The 13,570-nt window shown below is 38.5% G+C and overlaps 1 protein-coding gene across 3 annotated transcripts in view; it reads right to left on the reverse strand.

The window, feature by feature from the left end:
* The window catches only part of Chat (Choline acetyltransferase), a 197,016-nt gene that overhangs the window by 15,436 nt on the left and 168,010 nt on the right, over positions 1 to 13,570 (reverse strand). For 2 of the 3 annotated variants that reach the window (XM_076813608.1, XM_076813779.1), the window contains 4 exons: positions 11,645 to 11,856; positions 10,617 to 10,739; positions 9,998 to 10,205; positions 998 to 1,198 (listed from right to left, as the gene is read on the reverse strand). In XM_076813608.1, the coding sequence (XP_076669723.1) occupies positions 998 to 1,198; positions 9,998 to 10,205; positions 10,617 to 10,739; positions 11,645 to 11,856 (744 nt within the window). The remainder of the gene's footprint in view (positions 1 to 997; positions 1,199 to 9,997; positions 10,206 to 10,616; positions 10,740 to 11,644; positions 11,857 to 13,570) is intronic. The other variant, XM_076813694.1, reaches the window with a different exon arrangement.

Raw genomic sequence — 13,570 nt, forward strand, 5'->3', positions numbered from 1 at the left:
GGTGATCGTCGAACACTGAGTTTAATATTAACACTTTAAAGATATACTTTTCAAGTAAGACTTCTACCGAAGAGTGATTTCTGTCGAAGAAAGAGGACTCGGCCTGTCAGGACCTCATATTTATGTACTTTCACAGGAGTATTGTGGGGTACGCGCGGTAAAGACCTTGACACATTTCGGTTTAAGACGCAGTAGGACTTCCGGGGTTTTACAAACGGTACGTCTATTAATAGACGTATTTATGTCACGTACGCCAAATATACGTCGCAATTAGGTTTCTGGGGTTTTTATGACTGCGAAAAAAGATACTCAACTCATCGAATGGATTTCGGGTGTTTTACGGGAAAGGGGTTAGAGTGGCTTGGACTTCATGAGTCATAAAGAGGGGGTTGAGACTTGCTCTCGATTTAAGAGGGATTTGTAATGAGGGACTTGTTTGAATTTGTTTTTGGAGGGAATGATTCGTGCCTTGTAAGACGAATAGGCGAAGAGGGTTTTGAAACGATCATCTCGTGATGGGGACCGCTAAGGTACATCAGCGAGGTGGAGGTTTGTATTGATCATCCTGTGTTGTTGACCGCTAAGGTGCAACATCAAGGTGATCGGTGATTGAGGAGATGGGGTAGGAGTTGAGTTTGATAGACTTTAGTGGAGTGATTTTGAGGTTTACTAGTGGAATTTGGAATAGGAAACGCGCGAAAAATCGTGGGACGTTACAGAACACTTTCCGATATTTTTTTTTTAATTTTGGCATTTACAGTGTTTTCTACAAGGACTCTTCAATTAGAGATCAATACTACTCTACTTGCCTATCGACCGATGTAATCCATAGAATGATTTTATGTAACCAATAATGATGGTGATAGTGTATTAGAAACTTCATAGCTACAATTTTTCAGGACATGTAACGATAGCGTCACGAACCCATTAAGGATTGACGCGTCCGGGACGTGCGAATGTTTCAAGTGCCGACTAATTGCTGATCATGATCACTGACCTGTGACGTCGAGAGCGCGAAATGATTGACGATCTCATAAGCCTCGTCCGTGAAGATCTCTGGCACCGGTTCCCCAGCATCTTTCGAGGCGTAACGAAGCCCCATTAAATGGTTGTCAATTCCTTGTCCAGTTATGTTATCGTTCATCTCTTTGGTCTGCATCTGCACCGCCAAATCGAACAGCTCCTTGATTCTCTCCCGCTGGAAAGCGAATTACAGATCGTTTCAATCGCGAACGAAACAGAAAAGTATCAATTGCATTGCTGCGATATATCCAGTTACACGTATAGTGTTCGTAGCACGTTGACTATCATCAGCTTCGAATTTAGTTTGTTAAATAATTTTCCGTAGACCGGTTACGATAAACAAATTTTTGGATTTGAAAACTGTTGAATAATTTTATTGTTATTGGGAGCATCGCAGATTATTAACACGTCCTGTGTCGCATGGGTCACTGGTGACCCACTGTAATTGTAGGAAGTGATGGAAACTTTCGTTCGAAGAGAATTGTATTTTTTAATTCAATATTGAAATGAAAATAGAGGAAAGAGAAGTGGAAGGTATGAAAAATTTCAGAGAAATATTTCTTTCGTAATTGGAGATCGTAATGTATATTTTCCATCGCTTTTTATAGTGTTACTGATAAGTGAATATTAGCGACGGCGGGGATCGTGTTAAGTGCGACACGGGACTGTGAGATATTTGTATTCGTGGCAATGTAGATTTGGATTAACGTTAGTGGGTGGAAAATGTGGGACGGAAATTCTTAACTATTTTCTTTAAATAGGGGAGAAAGTGTAAATGTGGACTAGAGTTGTAATATCAACCGGAAAAAAGGTAAAAGTAAAATAGTAAAAGTGAGAGTTTTTTTCATGTAAAAAGTTTTTCTAATTTTTTTCTCATACTAATTGACAAATGTAATTTGTTAGTTATAGGGGCATCATTACTCATTAGGTTAACCTTGAAAATGGTTTATTTAGTTATTTGGAAATATCTTTCCCACACCGAGATTTTTATGTTATTCTGAAAAAAGGCAGGAGGTGGCAACATTGACCGCGGTGGTGCATATTACAACCTCCCTTACTTCATCAAGTTTGATCTTTTCCCTTGTTGCTTCTAATGTGGCAGGAATCTTTTTATTCGTGATTTTTGTTAAAATTTCTAAGAATCTTTCATTAAATGTCAAATTTACATTAAATTTAATTAATTAAACATAGTTTCTTTCAAAAAAAAGTTCATACAATAAAATTATTCATCTCCTCTTCCCATTTTCAAGCATTTCCGAATTTTTGTTCTATTTTCAAATTTTTTAATTTTCATTGGCCTAAATAATTTTGCAATTTTACGTGTAATTACTACAAACATGAAAAAACTTGTTTTAATGTAAAAATACAAAATCTGTAAAAAATCAACTATTTTTTACGAGTTTTTTACATTTTAGCTTTGGTCCATATTACCAACCCAATTTCTATAGCCATGTTTCTGACAAAAATTTGTAGAAATGGCATAGAAATTATATTCAAAATCGTCGAATTTTCACACTAAAAAGTTACTGATACAGCAGGGGTGCGCAGGGAGCCGTTTTAGCGCCTAGCTGCGAGCAACCCGCCTGTCTCGTTGCTAAGGTTAGGATCGGTGAGGCAACGGGACAGGCGGGTTGCTCGCAGCTAGGCGCTAAAACGGCTCCCTGTGCACCCCTGTGATACAGTATCTCAGATGTTCTGAGCAACCATTCCCATGTTTCGTTCATGCAATTTTTACATTTTGTATTTGTTTTTCTCGAAACAAAACGAGTGGTCCATATTTACAACTTCGCCCGCACCTATATATAACAAAACAGTTCTCACAGCAACTGCGTATGTGTGATCCTTACAAAGCTGTAAAACAATTCGATCACTTTTTGCTTTTAATGTCAGTAATATTGATGAAATTAAAATATGATGTAGTTCACGTGAAATTAGGTGGGGTGTAAGTCATCCGTTTGCTAGTTTCGAATTTGTTTAAAAAATATAGACCGTTGAATATTACAAGTTTGAACAAATATAAAACCAGCAAAATGATAATTTAAGGGGTCAGACCACTGTGACGTTTTGAAAAATTTTAAAGATTTTTTTCTCCGTAGATACAACATATAATGCAATAAATCTTTTTGATATTCATTAAGCTACTCTTATATTATACAAATAGAAATTTAAAGAATTTTTTTAATTTTTTTTAAAACTTTAAACGCGATTATCTCAAAGCAACATTTTTTCGACTGGTACAGGTGATGGCAAAAGAACTATTTGACCAATCAGTCTGCAATTTTTACACGTTATTCAGCACATCAGTGGCTATGGCCGAGACCACGGACACCTTTTTTGATTAACCATTTCATTCTTTTTACAAGGCAAAATGATTGAAAAATTCACCATACTTCGATACTTAAATTTCAAACCTCCGCCATTTTGTTAATTTTTTATCAGTAAAAATAATCTTGGTTCAGGCGATAACCACACTCATAATGATTACAACGCACTTTGAATTTTTTGTTTCTAATGCGTCGTTCTCCCGGAACCACCTGCTCCAGCATTACATCGCTTTCTTTATTTTTTTATTTTTAAAACACAGTTAAAAATTTAAAATAGATTTTTTTTATGCTGCCAATAAGTGTGTTAATCAATAGACAAAAAAATATTTACGTCGGACATTCCGTTTACTAAAAAATAAATCCTAAAAAATGACAATTTTTCAAGAGTTCACTGTGGACTGACCCCTTAAACCTCCCCTAGTCCCATACGAACTATGTATATCACTTTAATTTCATATAAATTTCTTATATCAAGTGCAGAACGTGACTGACTTGTTGTGGAATTACCTATCACAGAATTTTTAAAGAAGTACTGAAGAAATGCCTATCTAATTGTGTATATACGTAGAAACACCTCCGTTGGTTTCGAAATTAGGACTAAAGTATCTGATAACAAATATTTCCCAATACATGCAAATAACTAGTGCACAAATATCTTCACCTTCCCTTAAATCTTAAATCTTACAAACAACTTCGATGATTTCAAATACACGAAACTAGTACTGCCCTCCTTAGTTAAAACGTTCTATCTAGCATTTTCTCATTTTTCAAGATATGCTGAAATATTTGAAGTTCTACACCAGTCCTGAACGGCAGAATGCCGGCCGGGCAAAAATTTTCGAGAGCGGTAGGGAAAGAGCGTCGTACGCGCTAAACCACGCCTTCATGAGCAACAGCGCTGTGGTGGGGAGTGTACGTGAGTGAGGAGTTTAAGGCCCCTTGAAGCTAGCATCCAACTTTACTCAGATGTACGATGTGTAGCGAGAAACTGGATGTGTACAGAAATTTGTTTTGTTATTTCCTGAACGTTTTTTTAACTTCCTCAACATATTTACAGAGCCACTGATACAGGTTTAAAAAATATTGACATACACCACATATAGAATTATTATTTGACAATATTTTTTTAAATAAAGGGGCACATAGGGGTCACGCTAATATCTCGGGCGAAGCCGAGATGGGGGAGGCTAGTGTATAATAAACATATATCACACAGGGAATTTCAGCAATAAGTTAAATGTTTTTCCTTTTATAACAGGCTAATTTAGAAACGATGAGCTGTACAGTTTACGTACGGCAGTTCACGAAAAACGTGAAAAGTCACGTCCGTATTGTAAACCCTAATCCATATTATATATATATATATATACATATAAATGCGACAAAATGCTGTTGTTTCTTTGTAACGGTAAGATATCTAAAAAATTACAATACTTTTCAAAAAGAAATTTAGCTGTCGACGTCTCAATGACTCGTTGCATTTCACCCCATTTCGATTCAATACGTTCTGCTGGCCGAGAGTGTTGCTGAACGTCAGCAACCCACCTTACAGTTTACACGCATACTACGGCAGCTAGTGGCCACAGGGTGGGGGGACTGCTCACGGCGTTGCTCTTCGCTTTGCTCGCGAGCAATCGAGAGCGCTCTTGCCCGTCACAGCCTAACTGCGCAGGCCTGTTCTACACATTATTTAGGTACCTTTTAAGTAAAGTTAGAAATCCCTACATGCTTCGTAGAGATCTAGAAACAGTCTAATTGTTGGGGTTATTGAATGAAACAACCTGCCGCGCACAATTGTTGGGAATATACGAAATAATTGTTTATTAAAAAAAAGGATAATGAATTGAACAGAATCACGCGTGGCACGCCGTGACGCCATGAGCAAGAAGTACGTGAAGACTGCCACGTTAAAAAACAAAAAGAACGACGACGGCGACGCCTTAAGGTACCTGTCCACTTGAGAGAACTCGCGCAAGTTAATCTCGATAGTTACTCTCAAATTGTGTGTTCACTTGAGAGCAATTTCGAAAAATGTTACTCTCAGGTAGGCGACAGAAAACTCGCCGAGAGCATACTATCCGATAGAACTCTCAGAACCGTGTCCACTAGAAATTGGTCCGCGCCTACTCTCTGCAGTTTCTCTCAGTTTCTTTTAAGCTACGAACGAAGGGAGGCCGTGATTATGGATGTGCAAACACTTAGTGCTGTGATTATTGCTAATAATATTTTAAAAAAGAGAAAGAAGCAACGTAGAAAGAGAAATTGCTGGGTGGATGAAATGAAATAGTTATACGTCCGGTATACAGGCTAACTATAGCTGACTGTCTCTTACTTAGTTATATGCTTCTTTGTATCTAAAGGGTACGTCCCGTTAAATTAATAAATAAATAAATATATAAATAAATATATTTTGAGTTGGTTACAATAAATGGCGTACATAAAATGTGTCTCACCACTCGGGTCGACGCAGACTGCCTCGGCCGCGCAGTTCTCCCGGCTAACCGCCTAACAACACTTCTCTGGCAACCAGTGATGCCAGAACGGTGGGTTTTGTCCCACGGCCACTACCACCACTCCACGACCAAGCGTACCCCCTCCTAGCGTCCGTACCGCACCACACAAACATACCCATCCCTCCATCCGTGTGCCGTACGCGCTCCCTGGCCACCGCTCTCCGGCGAGAATTCGTTTTCCCGACATCGAAGCGCTTGGCGCGCGAACGAAAAATCAAGACTTCAAATCCCGGTGCGGATATTACTTTTTTTTTTTAATTATTCACTAATTTCTCTTTCTATATTCTCAGCAGACTAAAGGCTTAAAAACTATTAATTTACTAAGCATTTTCGAAGCTTGATTTGCTGCTAAAGTGCGATCCTCTTTTGGCTTGTAACTGCTCATTGTGACGTGAATTTTAAGGAGTCCATCCTAGAACGGCGCTTATTTTGTAAGTAGCATTTCAAGGAATTATTTCTGTTTATGTATACAAAAGGCAGAAGACCAACATCGTACATTAGCCTGCTGCGAAAATTCTTTGTAAATTAACAGTTTTCAAGTTTTTATGCTACTGAGAATATAGAAAGAGAAGTTAGAAAATAATTAATGAAAAAAGTAGAATCTTCGCATTGAGGTTCAAACCTCGATGAAATGAATTCTCGGCGGTGAGCGCCGGCCAGGCAGCGCGTACGGCACACGGACAGAAGGTAGGGTACTTACGCTTGGAGTGGTGCGATACAAGGCAAAAGAGGATCGCACTTTAGCAGCAAATCAAGCTTCGAAAATGCTTAGTAAATTAATAGTTTTTAAGCCTTTAGTCTGCTGAGAATATAGAAAGAGAAATTAGTGAATAATTAAACAAAAAAAAGTAATATCCGCACCGGGATTTGAAGTCTTGATTTTTCACTTGCGCGCCAAGCGCTTCGATGTCGGGAAAACGAATTCTCGCCGGAGAGCGGTGGCCAGGGAGCGCGTACGGCACACGGATGGAGGGATGGGTATGCTTGTGTGGTGCGGTACGGACGCTAGGAGGGGGTACGCTTGGTCGTGGAGTGGTGGTAGCGGCCGTGGGACAAAACCCACCGTTCTGGCATCACTGCTGGCAACGCCGTGCCTCGCAACACCTATCTGGCAACCCCGTGTCTGCCGCGACGCGAGCCTACTAACATAACCCAGAAGACCTACTATCGCGACAGAACTCGCAGAATACGAACCTGGTTCGTATTTCTGAAGCAACTGTCGGATAGCAATATTATTATGTATCCACTCGAGAGTAAGTTTCAACGCGTCCGCTGTCTGAGAGTTGAACGTCGCTCTCCGACAGTCACTCTCGGGCGTTTGTCCACTTGCGAGAAATACTCTCGAGAGCTTCTCGCGCGAGTTTTACTCTCAAGTGGACACGTACCTTTAACTGAACAAAAAAAAAAACAAATGTGCAGCAACTCCTGTTGCTGATCACACTGCATGGCAACGCCGGATACACCGGGTGTAACATTTCTAACACTAATTTATTTATCCTAACTGCAGTTCACATGCTTAAAGTATCCTATCTGAAGCGTTTAATTAATTGCTACGTTAATAATACATTATCTGCTGGAATGCCTGTTAAAAAAATTATATTAGGCTGTTATGAAATACTGACTACATTTTTTAAATTGATGAAAGAAAAACAGGGACGGCGCAAAGAAAGTAAATGACATTTTAACAAGGCATGATCTCCAAAAACGTGACATTTTCGTTCCCAAATATTCCTCGTCGAATTACTGTTTTCACATCCTGCCCGCGTGGGTGAAGGGAAAGTGCGGGGGGAGGGTAGTCGATTTCATTATTGTGCATTTCCGATGAACATCGAAGTAATTGCGGAGTACGGAACGGCTGAAATAACACGGCGATAAACGAGAAACAACAGCTCGCTAGTGGTGGTACTTTCCAAACGAGGGTGAACCCCGTGGAAAGGAAAGCAAACGGGAAAACCCTCTAACGATAGCTGCCCGAGGCCACTCGAGAATCGCGCGCGCAAACACTCGGGCGGCCAGAGGGGTTTGAGGAGAACCGAACACGGCCTGGTCTAATTGATTGCCTTTTTTTTCGAGGGTTTTTCTTTCGTTCATCATCCTTTTGTTTCCACCATGGGTATCCCTCTTGCCCTGGCCTGTATTTGTATTCCTCTTGCCATTGCTATTTTTATGATCACGATTGGCACAGGCTGTCTCACGAGGCCAACGACAAACTTCCCAGCATGTTTGTTCTGGTCATTCTGATTGAGAAATGTTGTGCATGTTACACGTGCTTGCTTCAGTAATTTTTCAGGCAAATGTTATTTAAGCTTTCCTGTCAATTTGGTGGTTGTTATTGGGCAGAGTGCTCGTCTTTTATTTTTAGATTACCTGCAGGTTTATTGCAAGTGGATTTTGAGAAATTGGTTTATGGTTTTGAAATGAAAATTGAAGAATCCTTGTAGAAAACACTATAAGTGTCAGAAATCAAATTCTGTAGGTAGTATAGTTTTACCATTGGTACGTAGAATATTTTCGGATAAAAAATTCTGTTATTGCTGACATCTTAGCATGTTTTGTGTCGGTAATGTAAAAATATGTTCCTTCGGTATTATCACTTGACATGTAAAATTACGTGTATTTGCACAGATCTACTGGTATAAATGAAATGAATATTAATATTTAAAGTAGTTTGAGCTTGACATTGTGGATGCACCAGTGAACGAAATTTGTGTTATTAAAAACGAGTAAAATAAGCAACTAATTAAATTGAGACTTCTTTTAATTTCTTGTTTCATATCCAAACAATTTTTGCAGTACGTAGAATCAATCGAGCTGCAAACATAATTTTATATCTAATAGTGTTCATAGGGTGGCTCTTATTTACTCTTGATAAAATTTTTTTCCAAGATTTTCTTCGGGGCACCCTCCAGAATAGTTCTAAATAATTAAACAAAAATCCGTGTAAAGTTTGAGCTTGATCGGATAACGGGAAAGGGTGCCCCTGGGCCCTTAAACATTTAAATCATTATTTAATAGCTCGGAAAGTCGATTTTATATAATATCCTCCAAGTTATTGATTAAATAAAAAAACATCTCAAACAAAAGTTGTAGATCCGGACAAGGAACATCTTATATGTTCTATTACTTTTCACGTGCGACAAACGGTTTTCGAAAAAAGTCCGAAAAACTAAAAAAAGAAACAACTTTTTTTTCCTCAAATTTTGAAAGTTTAAATGCTTCTAGAACACTTTTTAGTTATGAAGGCGAACAAAAAAAATGGAATTTTTATTTTCGAGGACTATTTTTTAAACATTTAAGGGGCGGGGGCACATACCGAAATGTGCGAAGAAGATAAAAAGTTAGCACTAACCTTCAAACAGCTGTAAAATCGACATTTTTCAAAATTGTCAAAAATCCTTCGAGATATGTTTATATATCCCTAAAGACTACAGCATATTCAAATTTCAGCCACATCCGAAATGTTACTCGAAAAAGTGTCCAATTTCGCGTGGAAAGTCCCGTACTTCTTTGTTCTTTTATACTAATATTTCAACATTACATTTTATTTACTCTCATTGCACTGGTGTGTTTGGTTGTTCATTTTGTGAAACCCCGACGATCCTACATGTATGTAGTATCAGAATGATTGTGTGTTTAGTTTTAAGGGATGAATGCATAGAGGTTGAGAAGCACTGGCGACGCAGGCCCGCCGAGAAAAACCCAGCGGTGCGCACGAGGCCCAGCGACGCGCTCGAGATTCGCGGACCATTCCTACGATCACATTTGGTCATGAGGACGAGCAGGGAAAGCATGCGTGGAAGGGATAGCGTCCTTTTTGGAGGAAAAGCTTCCCGGGAGGACGAGCGGGAAGGGCAGAGTGGTTGTGACAAGCAAGTGTGTTGTCTCGCGTCGTGTCTCATTGACTTGAATTTAGTTGTAATAATAGCTTTAGTTCCTTTTGATTCTAAGCCCTTTTTTGTATGATATTTTATATTTGTTTTCTGTAAATGTACCTATTACTAAAAATATTAATCCCACATATATAGCGTATTTTTACGTTTGAAAGTATAGGAAGAAATTCCGTTGGATCTGATTTATCGAATATGCAGTTTGTGATTAGAAAACAATTTCTACGAAATACAGCCAAGTTTCAGTTACACTGTAAATGGTGAACTGAACTCTTTTGGTGCCTTCGTCTAGGGTGTTGGTTTGCTGATTGGTTGATTGGCTTTCAGGATCCCCTTGGCACATGGCCTTCGCCCACGACAGAGCTTCCGGGCTGGCCGCCCTGATGCAGTCCACCCTTCCAAGTGCAAATCTCCGTATACTTGCGCTCTCGTACGTTGCAACTAAATTTCCATGTAATCTGCGCATAACAGAACGATGTACCTATATAAAATTTTCACAGTTTCTTATTTCATTTAAATGTATTTCTACAAATTTTTAATATTCCTCTATTTTCAACAAATATTCAACAATCTTCTGTGAATAGGGCGTAGTTTTTTTATACGCAAAAATACCTTCTAATACTAGGCTTGTAGTAAATGTTACGACCTTCACGATTTAATCGGGGTTGAATATTGTTAAAAATAAATCAAATTTGTGGAATAATTATTTTTCAGTTAAGGTTCCGCTTTCGAGAAGATCGATTTTAAAAATCCACCGAGTACGTATTATATTTGGATATAAATTGGTTCTAGTTTGAAAATCCATTTTCTTGGAAGCCTGAATTACTTAAAATTAAATTATATTGATGTTTATTGAAAGTACAATTTACCTAAAGTGTGTAAGTTGTAGTGCCAGCTGTATGTAAACGTCGGGGCTAATTTTGCTAGATTTTATAAATTCTTTCGAATACTCGTCGAACCACAGAATGCACAGGTCCAAGTCTTCTACTAGCCTGCATAATTAGTTCAAAACAAAGAAGGGATAAAACGTTGGAAAAAATTAAGCCGTATAGATCCTTAAATACAGATGTACCAAGACTACCAAGCAATAGTGAGAGTCGGTAAAAAGAGGAGACTCTACGCCCCCCTTCTTCTTACCACTGGCCCACACCTTCAGAGCAAGGGATAAGAAACATTGTACTATTTAAAAAAAAAAACTAACCAGCGGCCGTAGCCGTGATGGAAAACCGGTTCTCGTTAGATCACCGAAGTTAAGCATCACGGGGCGGTGTACTGGGGAAAGATGGGTGACCACCACCAACTTTTTCTCCTGGTGCGCTGCTGCTGCTGGGCCCGGAAGGAGAGAGGAGGGGGAAAAATGGGACTATAGTTCGTTCGACAATATAAGCAAAAATAAGCTTGAACGCCATCCTGCTTAAAAAAACAGGAAAAACAATAAAACGTAACAAACATAACATAAAAAAAACTAAACATTGTGTAGAAAAGGGTTCGTAAAGTAGAAAGAAAAAAGTCTATGGGAGGATTTTGGTTTCCACCCACTTAATAACAATGCTATCATTATTAAAAAATGTGACATTTCCTACAAATTATTTCACAACTTCTGTCGTTTGCAAAAAGTGGAATAAAATCGAGAAACATTTTAATATTCGAGGGTTGATTTATCACCTTCAAAGTGAATTCGAGAATTCATTATTTATCAAAAAATTTCTATGTACTTTTATTGTTATATAATTTTCTGGAATTTTCAAGTTTGGAATAATTCCATAGAATTTGCGATGTGGGGTGAATGAGGCTCCGCCCACTTTTCTATCTCCTGCTCGAGCATGCGCACTGGAGACCTGACTGTTGCTTGGTACACCCATGAAGAAGATTCAACAGATCGTTTAACGGGACTTACGCGTCGAAGGTTATCATAGCGTCTCTGATGTGATTGAGACTCTGTTCGGATAAGTTCCATTCCAGTTTCTCTGGCGCAGGCAAATGTGACGGCACCATGTTTTCGTCCGGTGGCGGCATCGAATCCACTTTGTCTGTCAAGTCCTCGAAAGCTTTGGTAATCGCTGGAGCTTCGCCAGCAGAATGCTCGTAATTGAAGCCCCACATTCCGTCCTTCGATAAACAACAGATGAGACATAAGTAACGTTAAATTAAGGGAAGTTAGGCAACCCGGAAATTCAGAAAATTTGCAACTTTGTGTGCAAGTAGAGTAGTTCGTGCGTAAGATAAATCTATTTTTTGTTGGTACCATAGTGCGGTTTTGGGGTGTGAAATCACCCCTTGAAAAAAATGCAGAATATTCTTTTTCGTGGGAGAACTCGAGAATAGGGCTGGGACTATTTGTCGAATTTTTCGGTATTCGAATATTCGAATACTTCAGTTGCTCAATTATTTGGCGAATATAATTCGAATATCCAAGTATTCGAATGCTATTCGAATATTTAAGTATTCGAATACTGATGTATTCGACTATACTCCCTGTCATTTAAGAAGGAACCCGTTTCGCGCATGTAGAATGAGCTCATTGGCTCCGACAATGCGTTGGTGGGGGTACAGCCAATAGTGGCTTCTCCCGGCACCAATGAGCGTCAACCTGCGCAGAACCGGTCTAAACTCGTCGGTCGGCAGGTTCCTTCTTAAATGACAGGGAGTATAGTCTGGTGTAAATTATAAATCAAGTCCTTTAGGTTCATTTGTCAGGGTGAAATCTTGTCAGCTAGTGTTGATCCACTTCACACCATACTATTCAAATAATAAAATTCGAATACACAAATATTCGAAGTTTATTCGTAGCATTCGAATACTGGTAAAATATTCGAATATTAAATTATTCGAATAGTCCCAGCCCTACTCGAGACTGGTAAGAAATATCGAAAAGGAGTATCAACGAAAGTTGCATTTTTTGTACCTACAAAATTGTGTAAAAGTAATTATTGAAAAATCCATGTTTTTCAAGTTACCCCCACCACCAGTCTTTAACTACTCTATTTGCACACAAGTCTCTGAATTTTCAGCTGGCCTAATTTCCCTTGTCAGCGTTTCCCTTGCCCTGGTGGAATTAATGCTAAAGTGTAGCTTTTCGTCTTCATAAACAATTTTATTCTTTATTGCAACTATACAGGGTGTACAAAAGTGTAGTCTATCAAACTTTCGAGGTACATTATGGTCCTCAGCAAGACAAATAAAGAGACTCAACAAACATGAGTCGGAAAATTTGAATATTTTTTAATTGTATTCGAAAACGTCAATCATTCTCAAATATAGTAAGAGAAAAACAAACTCCATACGGTTTATAGTTCCAAAGATAACACTTTTTTTGTAGACCCTCTGTTCATGAAATTACGTCCCATATTTTTTTAAACAATTTCGAAACCAGCAAAGTGATGACTTAAACCCCTTCTAATTTCTCGTGAACTACATCATATTTCAATTTTATAAAAATCCCTTAAGTAGAACACCTTAGTGTAGTGTAGTACCTCCTTAATTATCTACGAGAGACCTGGGCAAAGTGAACCTCGGGGTAAAATGAGCTTTCCTAATTTATTCTTTACCAATAGAATATATTTACAAATTTTGGTGACGTAATAAATGTGTGTAATACGACAATGATAATTATGCACATTCAGATATCGAAAAATGGAAATTCATTTAAAAAATTAAAAATGAAGTTTTAGAGACATCCAATTGGTTTTCCTTTCAATTTAGCTTTTCGGATAAATGTGTTATCCAATTTTTTTCTGCGTGTTTATAACAAGCTTACAAACATACACGTACACGCGTTTGAGAAAACATTAATCCTAACATTATTAAATAATTAATTTTCCAC

This window comes from Andrena cerasifolii, chromosome 1 (genome assembly GCF_050908995.1).
Source record: "Andrena cerasifolii isolate SP2316 chromosome 1, iyAndCera1_principal, whole genome shotgun sequence".
Lineage (NCBI taxonomy): Eukaryota > Metazoa > Arthropoda > Insecta > Hymenoptera > Andrenidae > Andrena > Andrena cerasifolii.